The sequence below is a fragment of the Hemiscyllium ocellatum genome, chromosome 26, assembly GCF_020745735.1.
Source record: "Hemiscyllium ocellatum isolate sHemOce1 chromosome 26, sHemOce1.pat.X.cur, whole genome shotgun sequence".
Lineage (NCBI taxonomy): Eukaryota > Metazoa > Chordata > Chondrichthyes > Orectolobiformes > Hemiscylliidae > Hemiscyllium > Hemiscyllium ocellatum.
In genome coordinates this window covers 18,960,448-18,978,877 of record NC_083426.1, presented here as the reverse complement: position 1 = coordinate 18,978,877, position 18,430 = coordinate 18,960,448, and the positions used below count along the sequence as shown (strand labels likewise).

Genomic DNA, 18,430 nt, shown 5'->3' with positions numbered 1-18,430 from the left:
ATCTGTAAAGATAAGAGTGCAGGATTAAGGAAAGGAGACGAGGGAGTAGAATGAAATAAAGTACTCCCATGCAAAGCTAATGGATCAAAAAGTCCTCATTCAACAATTCATTTTAATGTCACAAAAATAAAGGCCAAACTTAGAATGTGGAGATTTAGTCTTCAGAAGTATAAAATCAAATTATGACCAAATTTGAATCATAAGGAAAAGCCAGTTTTCCACCTTCCACCTCTGATTTGACCTAGCAGCTGCTAAACAACCCAACAGAAAGATTTTCTCGGATCAGAGCTTCTTGAACACAGAGCTGCCTATTATTGGAGGAGGTGATGCATTAGGAAATGGTTTAGTTGGTGAACAATATAAGCAGTCTCTGTGGAGAAATCTATTTTCCACAACAACAAAAAATGCATGAAAGCAGAATGCAAGGAGGAGCAAAGAGACCAGTTGCAGTCCGAAAAAAAAACGGATCAAAACTGGTCAGCATCAAAAGTGGACAGTTGGGAGCATAAAAATTTCCAAGGAAGTTTCTGGAAAGGTTAGGAAAGCGAGTGAGAAAGAAATAAATAAGGACAAACAAACAAAGAAGGAAATGTAGGAAAAATAACAGATTGGCTGAAAATAATTCAAATTTATTTACACATATCCTTTATACTAATTAATGAATTAAATGATTGTTTATCTAAAAATCTTTATTTCGTTCTTTTACTTAACATTTGTTGTGTCGGACACTGCTTTCGTATCATGAAAAGAGATAATATGGTACAAACACAAGTACATTTTTGATTAAACTTCACTATCTAGCAGACAGCTTTGACTCAGCTTACCAAAAGCTAGTAAAAAGGTGATAAGTAAACAAGAGGAGATTGCGTCAAACAGAAGCTTCAGTACTTAACTGCATCATTTCATGTATAGTGGCAGGTACAGGTGCTCCATCTTGCACTAATCTTTCTGCTGAAAAGCCACAAAAGAGAATACTCTCGATAAGGGCAGATTACTCATTCCTTCTCATCATATGAATGCTGACAGTTTGTAAGTATTTGCTTGGTTTGCAAAGGTGTACAAAGACCATTATGGTCTCATAGTCTTTACTGAAATGGCATCAGCAAATAGCTCACATACTTACTGCTCTATTTCAACTAAATCCTACTTTGGGTCATAATAAGAACTTAGCTCAACACGAGAGAATACCCATCTTATCAAGATTCCTGTTACATCAATAAACTCTGCACAATCTGAAAATGAGAGCTTTACAAACAAAGCAAATGCAATAAATCCTTCCAAAGTTCACAAACCAAAGAAACTACCCAGACAAATATAATCAAAAGTCAAGTAGAATTATGTCACCTGCAGAATGTAGAAACAGGCCATTTAGTCCAACTGGTCCATCTCCATGTCTGAAGCTTAGACAAGTCTCCTCCCACCTGATATGACCAAACTCATCAGGCATGAACTTCTATTCCATTCCCTGTCATGTAGTTACCTAGTTTACTAGCAAATACATCCATGCCTCTTCCTTCAAATTCTCCGAGGAAGCATGTTCATGGTCTAATCATTTCCTCAGTGAACAAGTTTCTCCTGAATTCGCCACTGGATTTATTTGCGGCCATCTTCTAGTTATGGCTCTCCATTTTGGTCCGCCTCACAACTGACAACATCTCATAAACCAAGCCTATTGAGAGCTCTCATGATCTTAGGAGATCCTAAACAGATGGCCCATCAGTCAGTGCTTTCCTGAAAAAGCAGCCCAGGAAAGATCAACATACCCTGAAAATTCTAAATTGACAATTTCAGCATCATTCTTTGAAAATATCAGTCCAAAATGCCAAGAGAATTTTCCTGATTGCCTCCCAAACCTTCCGAGGAAACTGGGAGAAACTACAGAAATATAAAATCAGTGGAATACCCATCAAACACATAACAGAAGACATTCTTTTCAATTCTACAGCCAGAGACACAAATTAGCATAAACTAAATGTAGTCACAATTACATACAAGGATATTGAGACAGAGTTCAACAGTTGACTTTTAATATGCTTTGAATATTCAAAGTGCAGCTTGCATACTGATTCCTCATATTCACCATCTTGTGCATCTTTCATCTTGGTCTTCAATTCCAGGAGGCTGGAGGAACACAGCAAGCCAAGCAGCACCAGGAGGTGGAGAAGTCGACATTTCAGGTCTAACCCTTCTTCTGACTTCCCTACCTCCTGGTGCTTGCTTGGCTTGCTGTGTTCCTCCAGCCTCTTGTTTGTCTAATATAGAATTGAAGACCAAAATGAAAGATGCACAAGATGGTGTGTATGAGGAATCAGCATGCAAGCTGCACTTTGAATATTTAAAGCATATTAAAAGTCAACTGTTGAACTCTGTCTCAATATCCTTGTATGTAATTGTGGCTACATTTAGTTTATACTAATTTGTGTCTCTGGCTGTAGAATTGAAAAGAACTGTTATGTTCTTGACGGACATTCCACTGATTTTATATTTCTGCAGGTTTCCTCCAGTTTCCTAGGAAGGTTTGGCAATCAGGAATATCCTCTTGGCATTTTGGACTGACATTTTCAAAGGATGGTGCTGAAATTGTCAATTTAGAATTCTCCATGATATATTGATCTTTCCTGGGCTTTTTATCCAGGAAAGTGCCAACAATCACAATGTTCGATTGATTAAGCAATAGCATCTAAAGTTGTACCAGCTTTGAGGTTAATGGTTCCTGCACCAGATGCATCTCAACTAAAGGTGTGATTCACTGAATGTGCCACATGCATGAGCTCATGGTTGATGCTGGGAAATGCAGTGCTAACGTAAACTGATGGTAACATTCAAGAAACGGCATGACTTTAAGGAAACAATTCTGCATTCATTTCATAATTTACAAAGAGTTCAAAGGATGGAAAATATCACATTGGCACTTTGAGGTAGAGCAGAGAAAGCTAACTCTGCACCCATTGTTTGTATCTGTTCTCAGACAGTGCTGAATATTTACGTTGGGTGCTCAAACTGAATATGTGCAACTCAAGAAACACTCAAGCAGCTTTATACCATCCATGATAAAGCAGTCTACTTGATTGGTGCCCCATTCTCCACCTCAAATAATCATTCTCTCTACCACCAACAGTGTGACTCAGTGGCACCAATGTGTACCTTCTACAAAATGCACTGCAATAACTGACAAGGGCTCTTTTCACAGCACTTTAAGTTTCACCTCCTGAATGGTCCACTCCAATCCACAACTGACTTGGAACTTTGTCCCTGTTGCCTCACTGTCACCAGGTCAAAATCCAACAGCACTGGGAATTTACTGACACCTGAAAAATTATAGGGGTTTAAAGAGACAGCTCACCACCACCTTCTGAAGAAGGTTGGAGATGAGCGATCCACACTGGCCTTGCCAGTGATATTCAAATCCCATTAATAAACTATAGACCGCTCTCATTTTTTCCTCTGACATCCCTGGCCTTTCCTCTCCCCCCACCCCCCTCCTTTCCCCAAGTCATTGGTACACCTCCACCAACCATTGATTAAACCACAGAATACTGCATCCACTTCTGATTGCCACATTATCAAGCATACAGAGGGGCACTGGACAGGATACAGAGAAGATTCATAATGATTATAGCAGAAATATGTACACACATCATGGACAGGCTGGCTCTCTTTTCAGTCGGAAAAAGGGCTTAAGGGGTGAGGTAACAGGGCTCTTTAAGACAGTAGATACAAATATAAAGGATCTAACTCGTGGGAAGAACATAACTAGAAGCCATCAATGTAAGACAATCACAGGACATCCAGGAAATTCCGATGGAGTTTCCACATCCAAATAGTCATGAGAATGTAAAGCTCCTATAGAAAGGGCTTGAAGCAAATAATATTAATACATTTAAAAGGAAACTAAGAGAGCTTAAGAGAGAAGGAAATGGAAGATAACAATGATAGATTTAGATGAGGAAAGAGAGAAGGAGGTTCAAGTGAAGAATCAATGTTGGTATGGGCAGTTTGCATTATATGCTCTTTCTCAGTGCTGTTAATCCTCTGATATACTGAATCTACATCTATCCCGGTAGTGCATTTAAATGTTTGTTGCCTTAAAAGATTCTTCCTTGTGTTTTCTCTGGTTCTTCTATCAATAACCTTAAAATGTGGCTTTCTATTTAACATTTCATCCATTGGAAACATTTTTCCTTAATTGACTCTATCTGACCCTTCATTGAGTATGGTTGTTTGTAATTAATGCCCTCGTAGCCTTCTCTGCCATAAAGGAGAGCAGCCTCAGCTTTGCACTTCTATCTAAGTAACTGGAATCTCTCATGCTTGAAAGCATTCTCAGAAAATTGTTTCTATACTCTCATCCATGCTTTCATGTCCTTGCTAAAATGTAACATCCAGAGTAGAAACATTACCACAGCAGGTGTGTAATGTATCAGTGTAATACAACCTCTCTTCTCTAGCACCATAGCCTCTTTATTATTATGACTCTGATGGGAAAAAGCTGTTGAAAATCAAATCCAAATAGTCAATAAGATGTGAGAGTAATCTGATGCAATTACAAAGATTATCAGTTTGTGTCAATTTACACTGCAGTGTAGAACCAAAATAAATTTCAGAAAATGCCTCAATAAACTCAAAATATTTCATTTATTTAAAACAAACTTACTTGTTACATTAATTGGAGGGTAACACAAGGGGAAATAATGAGGGGGGGGGGGAGTAATGAGAGAGAGAGCGCACGAGTGCGAAAGACAGAGCGAGAGAGAGATTGCCCTCCCATCAATGTTCTTTCAACTGCCAACACTACCAAAATAGAAACCAAATATCCAGAGGTGTTGCTGCTATAAAATGGAAGTGCACATACTAAATTTTTTTTTCATGACTCTGTCAAGCCATTAAGATTCTTGAAGTAATCTCATCTCTTTAAAAATGCTTTTCATGGTCTTGCTTTCCAAACCTATTTGCTTTTCCAGTGCCCAGCAGAAAGAAAACCTGAATTTTCATCAACTCTTAACTTTTTCGAAGAAATCACATGATAAATTTTTCTTCAAGTCAGTAAGGTCCAAAGAGTTTTATTTCCCAATTTTAGTAAGTATTTGTAATATCATAAAGCAAGGAACCCACAAGCATTATTAGCTGCCGTGTTAAACTGCCATTTTAAAAGATTTGCACAGAAACAAAGCTAGTTTCCTTCCTTTTTCTCTTCTTGCACTGCCTTTAAAATTGCAGCATTTATGATGGAGTGGTTCTCATTTTTAATCACAAAGTATCTCCTCACTTTTCTCCATGTTGCATTTCGCCTGCCATGTGTTCACCCATTGCACTGGCATCCTCTTGAAATCTGAAGTCGTCTTCCCTCTTTTCTATATTTGCCGAGCTTCTTGTTCATCTACTGATTTCAGGATCATGTCCTGTGCGCTTAAATCCACAGCGAGGATTGAAAAGTTTAGAAACCTGCAATATATTTGATTCACCACAAAGAGTTTCTTTTCTATCCTTTAGCCAATATTTACATCCATGCTTTTAATGACCTTCTACTATGCAGGCTTAAATTTTTCTAACAAGCTGAATATGTCGCATATTGTCAAACACCTTCAGCAAGTTGACATACACAACATCAATTGCATAACTTCCATTCACTACCTATTATTTCCTCAAAAACTCAAACTAGTCAGTAAACATGGCTTTCCTGTTAACAAATCACTGCTGGCTCCTGCTTATTAGTCCAAATTTGTTCAAGCAGTATTTAATTTTCTCCCAATTTATTGTCTATTAAGGAGTTTCCTCATTGGCAATGTTAAACTTGTAATGCCCAGTTTATCCTTTGTAAGCAAGGGTGTAACATTTGCAATCCAGCAATTCTCTGACTTCAGAGCTGAGGGAGGTTGGAAGATGAACCTTTCAAGCATTAATCACAAAATCTGTTTTCTAAACATACAATTAATTTAAACACTCCATCTATTGTTCAGTACAGCAACGGCTGGGTTAAAGCTATGCATTAAATTATCAATGAACATATAGAGAGAGAAAACAGGTATTCTGAAATATTGTAATGATAAAAACAGCAGCAAATGGGGCCAATATTTCTTGACGTACACTCCAAATACATCTAAAAGTGTAATTTATTTTTGCCGCAGGAATACAAATGTGGATATTATTTAAATTTCATTACATTATATTGTTGCATAACTAGTTATTGCCACTAGATCTTCCCACTGTGGGACAAAATGTAGCAGGGAGCTAGTCATGTAATTGTTCACCAGAAAAATAATGTGATTCAATCGTAGTTTGGTCAACGTCAGATTGCTATTCGTAACAGCTACTGTCGTAGTTGACAACTTCTTTGGATTTCAACATTGCAACATGCTAAGGAAATCCTGTACGTGCAAAGATGTCGTCATTTGTCTGAGCCTATCACTGGAGAACCAGTCTTCTCTTTAGAGGCTAACACACAAGATATTACTATACCAGTTGGTTTAACCCTTAAATAACATCAATAAGACACATTAGCTGGTCACTATCTCATTGCAGTTTCTGAAATCTCGGTTTGCACAAATTGCCTGCTATGTTTCTTACATTACAACAGAGACAACACTTCACAAAGCGATTAATTGGCACCGAAATTCTTTGCATTAGTTTGGAGTTGCAAAAGTTGCCATTTAAATGCAAGTTCCTTCTCTTTTCTTCTTTAATGCAAATATTTCTTCAGCATGATTTGTAAAAGTCTGATTCATTTTTCAGTGTAGCCAAAAGATAACCATTTGTATTCTTGAATTCTCATCCTATATCATCATTCTGGTCGATTTCAGGAGATAAAGATATGACTCAAGCTCCCCACCAAGCCATAGAAAGCAATATGAAACAGGTAGAACCTGAATATTTTTCTAGTAATTAGTCCACATTGATAGTGTTCTTGAAATGAAAAACCACTAACGCTATTCGACTTGTATTATTCCATGATGCAAGAATCCATTTAGCTTGTGCAGTCTGGTTATTTGTAAAGATATATTGATCGGTTGTAGACTAAACTAGTGAGTGAAGAAATTGCATTCAATGCATTGCAGTTTTTAAACCCTCAGAAAGTTCTAAAGTATAGCCACTTCTGTACACTGCAAATCATACTTATGTCAGCTATAGTCATCTTTAGAAGCAATAATGCTATGTGCTGAATTCCACCTCAGGCCTCGAGCACAAATATCTATGTTAACACTCTAATGCTGTACTGAGGGAGTGCTGCATTACTGAAGGTGCCATATTTCAGATGAGATGTTAGATCAAGAGGAGGTCTGCCTTCACCACCGGATGTAAATGTTCCCACAGCATTTTTTCAAAGAAGAGTGTGGAGTTCTCTCTGGGTTCCTGGTTCCATACTTATCTCTCAACCACTGCAAGAGGTGGATCAAATAGAACACAGGAGTTGCAAACAGCCTCATTCTGTCTGATACAGTGAGGCAGGGAAAGAGGTTTATAGCACATTTAAAAGCTGAGGAGTAATGGCAACAATGCTGCCAATGTTCATCATCATTACACCACTGAAGCTGGGAGCAATCTCTTGAGTCCACATGTGTATGAAATATGGCAAAATGCTCAGAAGCTGTTATCAACTAAGTCCACACTTCTTCAGCGAGTATGCTTTTGGGGCTACACAGATTACAAGCAATGGAGAATCTATGAACTGATGAAAGTTACCACTCTAATGCAGTTATATTCACTGCAAATCCTTGAGAAATCAATACACCGGTTGGATGAGGTGCAAGTTGGTTCTTAACATTGTACTAACTTCCTAAATACTAATAAACATGTTCACTGACCTGACATTTTTAAATGTTTATCTTCCTCAGCCTCTATCTTCATCTAATCAGAACCATTTAGTCTGTTATCTGAAAATGTAAGTTAAGAGTGAAAGCTATTAAGTGCTGGTTCGCTGTGGGTGATACCTCAGTGTGGTTCGTTACTGACTTGTTTGCTGACCTAACTACTGCCGGCACTATGGAGACTTGGTACCAGATTTACACAGCACTGGGCAAAGGGAGGTCCAGACCAGACAGATCACTAAATCTTGGTGAAAAGTTTGCTTTGAGGTCACCATTTCTCAATTGGTGACTCATAATCTAGCCCAAGGACTTCAGCCTTCCCAAAATTGAGTAAGACTCCAACATACCATGTACAAATCCCAATATCAGGGACTAATAAACATATCAATTGTGAAATATGGCTTTCTAGTTTGGAGCACTTCATTTGTAGCTTACCATCGTGTGAATATTTGAATCTGTCAACCAATCAGGTTTGATTGTATTTAATTTGTAGTTATAGAATTTTGTTTAACATCTTCAATAATGACAATGATCTATGCATAGGAATGATGCTTAGTGAGGTCTTTAATACAGAGGAAAAGGGAAGCAACATAAAATTAAATTGGGAATTCACCACTGCCCATATATAGATGTATACTGAAAGAGGCAGCTTTGTTTTCCTTGTAGGTGCATGGTATGTAATCTTGGTGTCTGTAAACTAATAGCTTGAACGTGAATAAAGGCTCGAATATTCACTTAATCGCACGGATCTGAGTTTTGACACAGCAAAGTTAGCAGAAGTCAGCTTAGTTAATTTTCACAAATGCCTTTTCATAGACAAGTGCTAGTAACCAAAAAAAACCCTCTACAACACACACACAGGAGGTTACAGGAATAGAACCTGCTTCAAAATTCATTTTCTTGAATACAATTGAGAGCCTTTTTGAGATTTTGCTTTATAACTTCAGCCCTCTGCATCTTTGTTTCTTCTTTAACCTGGTGTCTCAACAGGAATTCATTCACTCCCGAACTGAATTTTCTTTAACTGAATTCATAAATATTTCTGTACCTTGCTGTAGGAGAACTTACCATTCCATCACTATCAGTAGGCACTTCCTTCCCTGATACAGATTCTCGTAGACATCTACAATTCGGACAATATGAGTACAACCAGATGCTCGCCAGTGTAGGTCGACTTCTCGTCGGGCTTTCGGACAGTCCTGCAACATCTAACAAGGGGAGAAAGTAACAGTAAGCAAAAAGAGAATTTTACAGTTAAAAAGGGTACTAAAATCAATTAATCTGTTGCAAATTTGATAGAGAGACTCACACTAATTGAGATGTTTCACCTTGAACAAAATCACCTGGTACCTTCCCTTGTGACTTGCTGAGCAGCTAATAGCAAGTGGCTCACAAACACATTCACAACTGTCCTATTTCAGCTGGAATGGCAGCAGAGGTCAGTCACTCCTGATTATTACTCGCAGCTCATTGTTGGAAGTGTGAATAGAATGGTTAAAGCACAGGAGGAGGCCATTTGGCCTTACAGGTCTACGCTGGATCTCTGAAGCAGCAGTTCATCAAGAGCTACTTTTCTGGCTTCTGTCTGTAATACTGCACATTCTTCTTTTTCAGATAATAATCTAATTCCCTTTCGAATGTTTGTTTGAACCTGCCTTCAACACACTCTCAGGTAACACTTGTCAGATCCTAAACATTTGTGGCATCAAAATAGCTTTTCTAACTGTCACCATAGCTTCTTTCACCAATTATCCTAAATCTGTAGCTCTGGTTCTCAATTCTTCCAACAATGGAAAACGCTCTATCACATGTACTCTGTCCATTTGAACACCTCTTTCAAGTCTCATCTCAAATTTCAGTACACTAAGGAAAACAGTGTCAACTTGTCTAATCTTTCTACATAACCGAAGTTCATCATCTCTGGAAACATTATTGTGAACTTTTTCTGCACCCTCCTCTGATGCCTTCCCATCATCCTGAAGTCAGGTAAACAGAATTCAATATTCCAGTTGAAGCTGACTCAGTGTTTTGTACAGATTTGACATAACACCCTTGCTTTTGTATTCACTATCCTGTCTATTAAGCCCAAGATTTTGTGTAATATATTAAATGCATCCTCAGAAAAACTCTAATGATTTAAGCACATATTGTCACTCTGGTCCTGCAGCATCTTGAAAATTGTACCTTTTATTTTATATTTTACCACTGTGTGTTCTTCCTCCCAAAATGATCCATTGTACACACCTCTGCACTAAATGTCATTTATCCATTCATCCCAAAAATGTGCCCAGTTCTTTTTCAAATTCTACACTATTACCCTCATGGTCCACATTAGTTCCAAGTTTTGGATCAACCAAAAATGTTGAAATTGTGACTTTGTACACCAAGGTTTAGGTCATTAAAAAGGTACATTAGAAAGTATCCAAGTTCCAATGTCAAATCCCAATGAACTCCACTACAATCAACAAAAAACAAATCATTAAGCATTAACAGTTCTCTGCCACTCACACAATTTTATTTCCATATTGTTCCTGGCTCTTTTATTCCACCAGGTCCAATTTTATTCACCAATCTGTCACACGACACTTTATCAAATGCCTTTCGAAAGTCTGTGGTTGCCACAGCAACATTACCTTCATCAACGTTCTCTGTTGCTTCATCAGAAAAAAAACCAATAAGTCAGTTAAACATGATTTGTTCTCAATAAATTCATGCTGGCTTTAAATTCTAATTTCTAAAATAAAAAGAAATTTCCTCCCGTGGAGACTAAACAAACTGGCCTTTAGTTACTGACACAACCGTACATCCTTTCTTGAATAAGGATGTAACATCTGCAATTCACCAGCCCTCTGGCATCACCACAGAGTCAAAGGAAAAGCAGGAAATCATGGCCAAAGTCTCTACAATTTCCACTCTAGCTTCTTTTAGTAACCTTGGATGTGCGTCATGTTGTGCTGATGCTTCACCATCTTTGAGGACAGACAACTAATCCAAAATGTTGTCCTTATCAATTTAAAATCCTTCAATTATCTGAATTATCCCTTCCACCACGGGTTTACACACCATCTTCTTCTTTGGGAGAAACAGACCCAAAGTATTAATCTCATAGCTCAGCCATGTCCTGCCCCCAAGCACAAATACCTTTGTCAATCCTCATTTGCCCCCTTTACTATTCTTTCTTTCTGCTTTTCTGATTTGTTTTTCACATCTCCTCTGGCATTTATATCATTGTAATTTTGAAGAGAGTTACCATCTGTTCACCCTTTCACCTCGAAGTCACACATGCAGTTAGACACACATATACACACACAGGCACTCTCTCACATTCATACACAAAGGTTCTCTCTCACTCTCAGACTCAAAGTGAACTTGGTTGTACACTGACACATTCTCAAGATAACTTAAGGTTTTATAAAAAAAGATGACAACTCAGCTCAGACAATGCATTAAAGGCATGGGGTCAGAGCCTGTCTGTATCCAATCTTGAGTCAGACTGTTCTATTTCCAAAGTGGAATTTACAAAATATTACATGGTTTGCATTGACTGTCTGCAGATTGTGCATTTTTTGAGCAAAATAGAATGTATCTGCAAATATAGGTACTTCCATTTCTAATATGAATCCTTATATTTGCCAACCTTTTACATATAACTGCAAGTGAAGCACCTTTCTCAATAGGAAGGCCAAATGGAGAGTGAGAGAAATTATGAGAAGGAACATTCAAGATTGGATAGAGAGAGGCTCTGATCCCACACTTTTAATGCATTGTTTGAGCTGAGATGTCACCTGCAAATTCACCCCATGGACTTGTATGCATGCATGACAGAGAGAGAGATCATGTGAGTGTGCAGGTGACTGAGTGTACATGAAAGAGTATGTGTTTGCATGTGCATAACCTTAGTAATGTGTGTGTGTGTGTGTGTGTGTGTGTGTGTGTGTGTGTGTGTGTGTGTGGGTGAGAGAGAGAGATGGGGTGGACGCACATGTTGAGACTTGATGAAACATTGAAATCCTTTATCACTTATTATCCTCAGTACTTATATAATTGTCTTATTCACATCATAAGACAATACCACCAAAGCATCGAGAAACAGACGGCTCACATTAGCACTGTTGAATCTACATTATAACTAGTATCTTTGTTTGCTAAACTAACTAATGCTGCTTATTTAACATACTTCTTATTAGAAAGGAATTAGTTCCCTTTTCAAGAAAAATAATATTTTAAACATAAGTGTGAAATACATATTTGCAGTTAAGGGAACTTGCCATGAAAAAATGGCAAACATTAATTTCCAAGTGCCTATCACCCTATGTATGCATTAGCTCAAATTAAAAGTGTCTTTCCCAACGTCATTTCATATATGTTCTTTTTTTTAAAAAAAGAAAGCATCAATACTTAGTAACAATACACAGCATTTCTGCTGAGTTATCTTGTAACTACAAATTTTTTTTACCATACTTAGGAAGCAAGTCAGGTAGTGGTCTGGGTTTAACACCCAAACCACGTAGGCATTTGAATTGTTGATTCTGTGAGAATGGAACAAAGCCAGATCTTGATAACAGGTCATTCACTTTATTCCTTAACCCAACAGAGTTCTCAAGCAACAGAAATGACAACACATGCACAATCTCATCTCACCCACTCTCAACAAGAGTAGATCCTTATTATCCAATTGTGTACAAATTAGTCCCCAGGTGTTTGTTGCTTTTCATAAACTTGACTATCAAAAGGAAATAGTTCATGTTCGCCATGACCTGCTTGTCCTGAACGTTAAAACAGATCCTATAAGTCATCATTTCTCAATGGCATTTATGAAATATTGGGGGGTGGGAGAAGGGAAAACCTGATTCCTAAACTGGTTGAATTATTTAACCAGCTTGTTACCTGGTATTCCTTTTTTATTGCGGACTGAGTTCTAAATAGCCTGGGCCACAGAGTCAATGCATTTCAGGTGTAATTCAGTTCTCATTAGGGAACTGTTGTTTCATTGGCTGGTTATGGTTTGTGTTTTTTTTTCTCTTTTCACATTGAGAAAAGGACAATATTGATTTTGTAGCAGGGCTTAGCCCTTACACTCTAGTTTTCTTTGTCTTTTGGACATGTCTTCACTGTTTTTGATGTTTGGACTGAATCCTTATGAGAAAATATATCTTACCAGATGAAGTGGTCTTGTATGGGTAGGCCTGGCTCTTTGTGGGTGACTAGGCCTCTGTAAAGACTGAACACCTGTGTGTATGTGTGCTGGGAGGTAAGCAATTGCTGCATTCTGGAGTGGAACAAACCCCTGTGAGTTAACTGCACCTTTACAATTACCTGTGTGACTATGAGTGGACCAGGCCTCTGAAGACTGAACACCTGTGTGTGTGATGTGGACTCTACCTTCAGGACTGGACCAAAACCCTGTGAGCTAGCTGCAGCTTCACAATGTACTGTGTTCCTGAGAGTGGGACCCCTTCTCCCTGAAAGGGCCAGGCCTCTTTTTGGAGATTGAACACGTGTGCGTGCTGGGAGGTGAGTATTTGCTACATGCTGAAATTTGGGTGTGGATTCTGTCTTTGTACTAGAAATTGTATTAAGGATTTTGTGAATTCTTTTACTGTATGTTGGTTTTGTAATTAATTGTGATTGTGTGGGCTAGTCAATGCATAGGGTGGTTGGGAGCTAGAGGATCCTGGGGGAAAGCAGGCTGGAGGGAGGAGTTGTTAGTACACAGGCTGGCTGGGGATTAGGCAGCTGATGGCTTTCTCAAAGGAAAGCTGTTCAGGGGATGGGTAGACAGCATGCAAGCTGGTGGGGAGCTGGAGGATTAATGACTGGCCTGGAGGAAAGTGGGTTGGGTGGTGCCAGGCAAATGATAGCATCCTCGTAGGGCAGGCTGGTCAGTACACAGGTGGCTGACAGCCTGTAGGAAGGCCAACCAGGGGAGGACCAGGCAGGGAGGCTGGGAGTCAGACAGCTGCTGGCTGGTCCGTCAGAAAGCTGGCCAGTGGAAAGTGTCAGTCAGTATGTGTGGTGGCTAGATGCTGGATGGCCGACAGCCCGACTGTAGGAAAGCAGGTCTGCCCTGATTTGGTTAGTACGCGGAGTGACCAGGAGCTGGTGGCTAATATCTGTTCTGGTCTCTGGCCACTCTGCATTCTGACTGACCCTCCCCAATCCACTTTCCTCCAGAAGGCCAACAACCAGCTTGTAGGAAAGTGGCCTGGGGTAATCTGGCCATTACGCAGGGCAACTGGGAGCTGGGCGGTCGGCAGCCAGCCTGAAGGAAAGTAGGCCTGGGGAGGGTCAGTCAGTATGCAGGGTGACCAGAGACCAGAGGGCCTTGACTGTCCTATAGGAAAGCTAGCCAAGGACAGTCTGATCAGTATATGGTGTGGACAGGTTTCAGGTGCTTTTTTTTTTAAAATAGCTATATTGGATCTGTGTTCTATGCACTTTCTGATTTGATTGCACTATATTGCCTGTGACTGTTACTGTTTTACATTTGATGAATGGAAGTGGAATTTGAGGTTTGTCCTCATTTCCCTGAAAACTGGTTGAATGGTAGTGTTTGGGGCCTGGCTTTGCTCCTCTCCCTTGTAAATTGCTGCTTTTCTGTATACAGCTGTTAATGCTAACTTTTGCAAATTTTATTTAATAGAATATAAACAGGAAAAATAACCAGAAGAGAGGTTCTCCTCTGTTTAGGAAACTGACCCTGGGCCACAGTCAGCGTTACCGTCAGTCTTGGATTTTTTTTGGGAGAACCAGATTCCTAAACTGGTTTACAAAGCCAGTTTCATTAACTGGTATTTTTTTATTATTGAAAACTGATTTCTAAACTGCCTAATCTATCCAGTCAGTGTTTCAGTTCTCATTAGGAAACTTGTTTCACTGGCTGGTTACAGCCTGTTACTTTTTTGTCCTTTTGCTCAAAGTAAGGAGAATTTTTTTTGTGTGGGGCAGGGCTTAGCCCTTACATTCTGGTTTTCTTTTTGTTTTTTGCACATGTTTTCACTTTGGCATTTGGCGTGACCCCCTGTGAGGAAAATACATCTTTCCAGGTGAGTGGTTCCTATGGGTAGGCCTCAGTAAAAACTGAACATCTGTGTGTGCTGGGAGGTGAGCATCTAAGTGTCCTAGAATTCTGGAGTGGAACAGTCACGGGTTTGCTAATTGTGCCTTCACAATGTACTGTGGGCCCGGTTCTGTGGATAACCTCGGCCTCTATGGAGACTGAACACCTGTGTGCGCTGTGGGATGTGTATTTGCTGCCTTCAGGAGTGAACTCTGCATACCGGAGTGGACTGTGCATTTTGAAGAGAAACTCAAGAGAAGAGGGTCTGTATTCAATGCCTTTTTAAAAATCTAATTGGACTATCTTATTTGTTACTGTTATTGTTTTGTGGTGACGAAGTGGGATTTGAGGTTTGTCCTCATTTCCCTGTAAACTGGTTGAAGGGTAGGATTTGGGGTCTGGCTTTGGGGTTCCTTTCCCTTGTAAAATTGCTGTTTACTTGTATACAGCTGTTAATGTTAATTTTTCTCAACTGTATTAGTCATAGTCAGATGTACAGCATGGAAACAGACCCCTACAGTCCAACTTGTCCATGCCGACCTGATATCCCAATCTAGCCCCACCTGCCAGCACCTGCCCCATATCCCTCCAAACCCTTCCTATTCATATACCTATCCAAATGCTGCTTAAATGTTACAATTGTACCAGCCTCCACCACATCCTCTGGCAGCTCATTCCATACACGTACCACCCTCTGCGTGAAAAAGTTGCCCCTTAGGTCTCTTTTATATCTTTCCCCTCTCCCTAAACCATGCCCTCTAGTTCTGGACTCCTGACCCCAGGGAAAAGACTTTGCCTATTTATCCTATCCATGCACCTCATAGTTTTGTAAACCTCTATAAGGTCACCCCTCAGCCTCCAACACTCCAGGGAAAACAGCAGCCTGTTCAGCCTCTCCCTGTAGCTCAGATCCTCCAACCCTGGCAACATCCTTGTAAATCTTTTCTGAACCCTTTCAAGTTTCACAACATCTTTGACAGGAAGGAGACCAGAATTGCACGCAATATTCCAAGTGTGGCCTAACCAATATCCTGTACAGCCACAAAATGACCTCCCAACTCCTGTACTCAACACTCTGACCAGTAAAGGAAAGCATACCAAATGTCGCCTTCACTGCAACTCTACTTTCAATGAGCTATGAACCTGTACTCCAAGGTCTCTTTGTTCAGCAACACTCCCTAGGACATTACCATTAAGTGTATAAATCCTGCTAAGATTTGCTTTCCCAAAATGCAGCACCTCGCATTTATCTGAATTAAACGCCATCTGCCACTCCTCAATCCATTGGCCCATGTGGTCCAGATCCTGTTGTAATCTGAAGTAACCCTCTTCGCTGTCAAATTCTAAAAAACAGGAGATTTAGAATCTCCTCAGTCTTGGGAAATAACTCTGTACTGGCTGGACCCAGTCAGTATGTTAATACTGCTGTTGGTTTCTACTTTTTGGGGGAAAACAGATTCCTGAATTAGCTGGATTATATAGCCAGTTTAACTGGTATTCCTTTTAATTGAGGACTGATTTCTAAACTGACATTGCCTGTTTTGCCCAGTGTTTCAGGTGTAATTCAGTTCTCATTAGGGAACTGTTGTTTCACTGGCTGGTTATAGTCTGTTACTGTCCTTTTCTCAATTTGAGAGAGAACTTTTGTCTTTTTGTGGCAGGGCTTAGCCCTTACATTCTGGTTTTTATTTGGAATGTGTTTTCACTTTATTTTGGTGTTTGGACTGAGATCCTGTGAGAAAATATCTTTCCAGATAAGTTGGTCCTGTAGGGGAAGGTCTGGCCCTTTTGTGGGTGACTAGGCCTCTAAAGACTGAACACCTGTGCGTGTCCTGGGAGGCGAGCAACTACTGCATCCTGGAGTGGACCAACTAGTGAGTTAACTGCACCTTTTAAAACATACTGTTTCTGAGAGTGAGCCTGGTTCGTATGGATGTGCCAGGCCTCTGTTGTGGAGTGTGCAATTGCTACCCTCTGCGCTCAGCTGTGGATTGTATTTTTGGCAATGGACTGTGCAGTTTAGAATACTCTATTTCTGACAAGGCACTTTATATACAGGAGTGGACTCGACATTTTGCGGTGTGTTTGGTTTCTGTCTTGTTACTTGTTTATCACCTGCACTCTTGTGTCCCTGAGTCTGGAGAGCTTTACTGTGAGCTGGGAGGCTCATGGGTATCCCAAAAACTGACCCTGAGAGCTGGAAGGTGGGGAAGCTGACCTGTGAACTTGAAGGTGGGTAGGCCACCCCGATGCCAGTTGCCCTGAGAGCAGAAATGTGGGTAGGCCATTATGAGAAGGGATAATTGGGACGGGCTTTCCTAGAGGTGGTCAGAAAGTCAGTGTGGCCAACAGCCAGGTGTGTAGGGGCAGGGTAAGATCTGGAAGGCTTGTGGGCTGCCCTGCACACCATTGTCCCATTTGAAGGGTACGGGCTGTCCTAGAGATAGCCAGAAGGTGTCAGGGCAGGCCGGATGGTGCCTTGGGGTGGACGAGAGCCAGGTGGTATGTAAGGGCAGACAGAGAACCAGAAGGTGGGTAGGCCATCCTCGGTGCTGTCACCCAGGGCGGGCTGTCCTTGAGGTAGCTGGAAGGTGCGAAGGGCTGTTAGAGGAGCCTGAAGGTGGGTAGGCTGTCCTGATCGTTATCATCCTGGGATGGTTGGGGAAATGGGACAGGCTGTTCCAGAGGTGGCCAGAAGGGGCATGAGGGTGGACTGCCTTAGTGGTCAGAAGGTGAGACCACTTGCTGGGTTCCTGGAGGGGATCTGTATTCTATGCACCTTTTAAAATCCAATTGGACTGTATTGTGTATATATTCGTTACTGCTTATTTTGTGATGACTGGAAGTGGGATTTGAGGTTCGTCCTCCATTCCCTGAAAAATGGTTGAACGGTGGGGTTTGGGGCCTGGCTTTGTTGCTTTTCTCCTGAGCAAATTGCTGTTTCTCTGTAATAAGGCTGTTAAAGCTAATTGTTTATAAACTGTCCTGTTTAATATAACAAATAGGAGATTCAGAGAGCATTCTCATTCTAGGGACTGGCTCTGAGCTGTTTGGGCCCTTTAACTGTGCACATGTACATAAAGGGGGTCTTGGTGACAGGTACTAGCCTCTGTGCAGTTATTTCAGTTCCCTTACTGACTTAAAAATCTGTCTTAAATATAATGAACAATCCAACTTCTACAGTAAAAATAAATATACCCTCTGACAAAATTCCTCATCTTGGTTTTTAAGTGGGTGACCCCTTTTAACCTGAGATGATGTCCTTTTAGTTGCAGACTCTTCCATCAGGGGAAACAACAGCATCTACCCTGTTCTAATAACTCTAATAGGAAAGATGTTATCTTCATGAAGCCATGCTAATTCTACTTATGCATTTCTAAATGCTCTGCTTTACATCCTTTATAATAGAGGATAATGCTTTCCAAATGACAGATGTTACATTAAATAGCCTACAAGGTTTGTAGCTCAAGTTAAGGTTTAGGGTGTAGGTTTGATATCTGGACGTTTCATTATTTGACTAGGTAACATCAGTGGTGACCTCCAAGTGAAGCGAAGCTGTTATCTCTTG

General features: G+C 40.3%; 1 protein-coding gene across 1 annotated transcript in view; it reads right to left on the bottom strand.

The window, feature by feature from the left end:
- The window catches only part of LOC132828374 (MAP kinase-activated protein kinase 2), a 216,050-nt gene that overhangs the window by 57,973 nt on the left and 139,647 nt on the right, over window positions 1-18,430 (bottom strand). Inside the window, exon 2 of the mRNA XM_060845421.1 lies at window positions 8,871-9,010. Coding sequence (XP_060701404.1) covers window positions 8,871-9,010 — 140 coding nt within the window. The remainder of the gene's footprint in view (window positions 1-8,870; window positions 9,011-18,430) is intronic.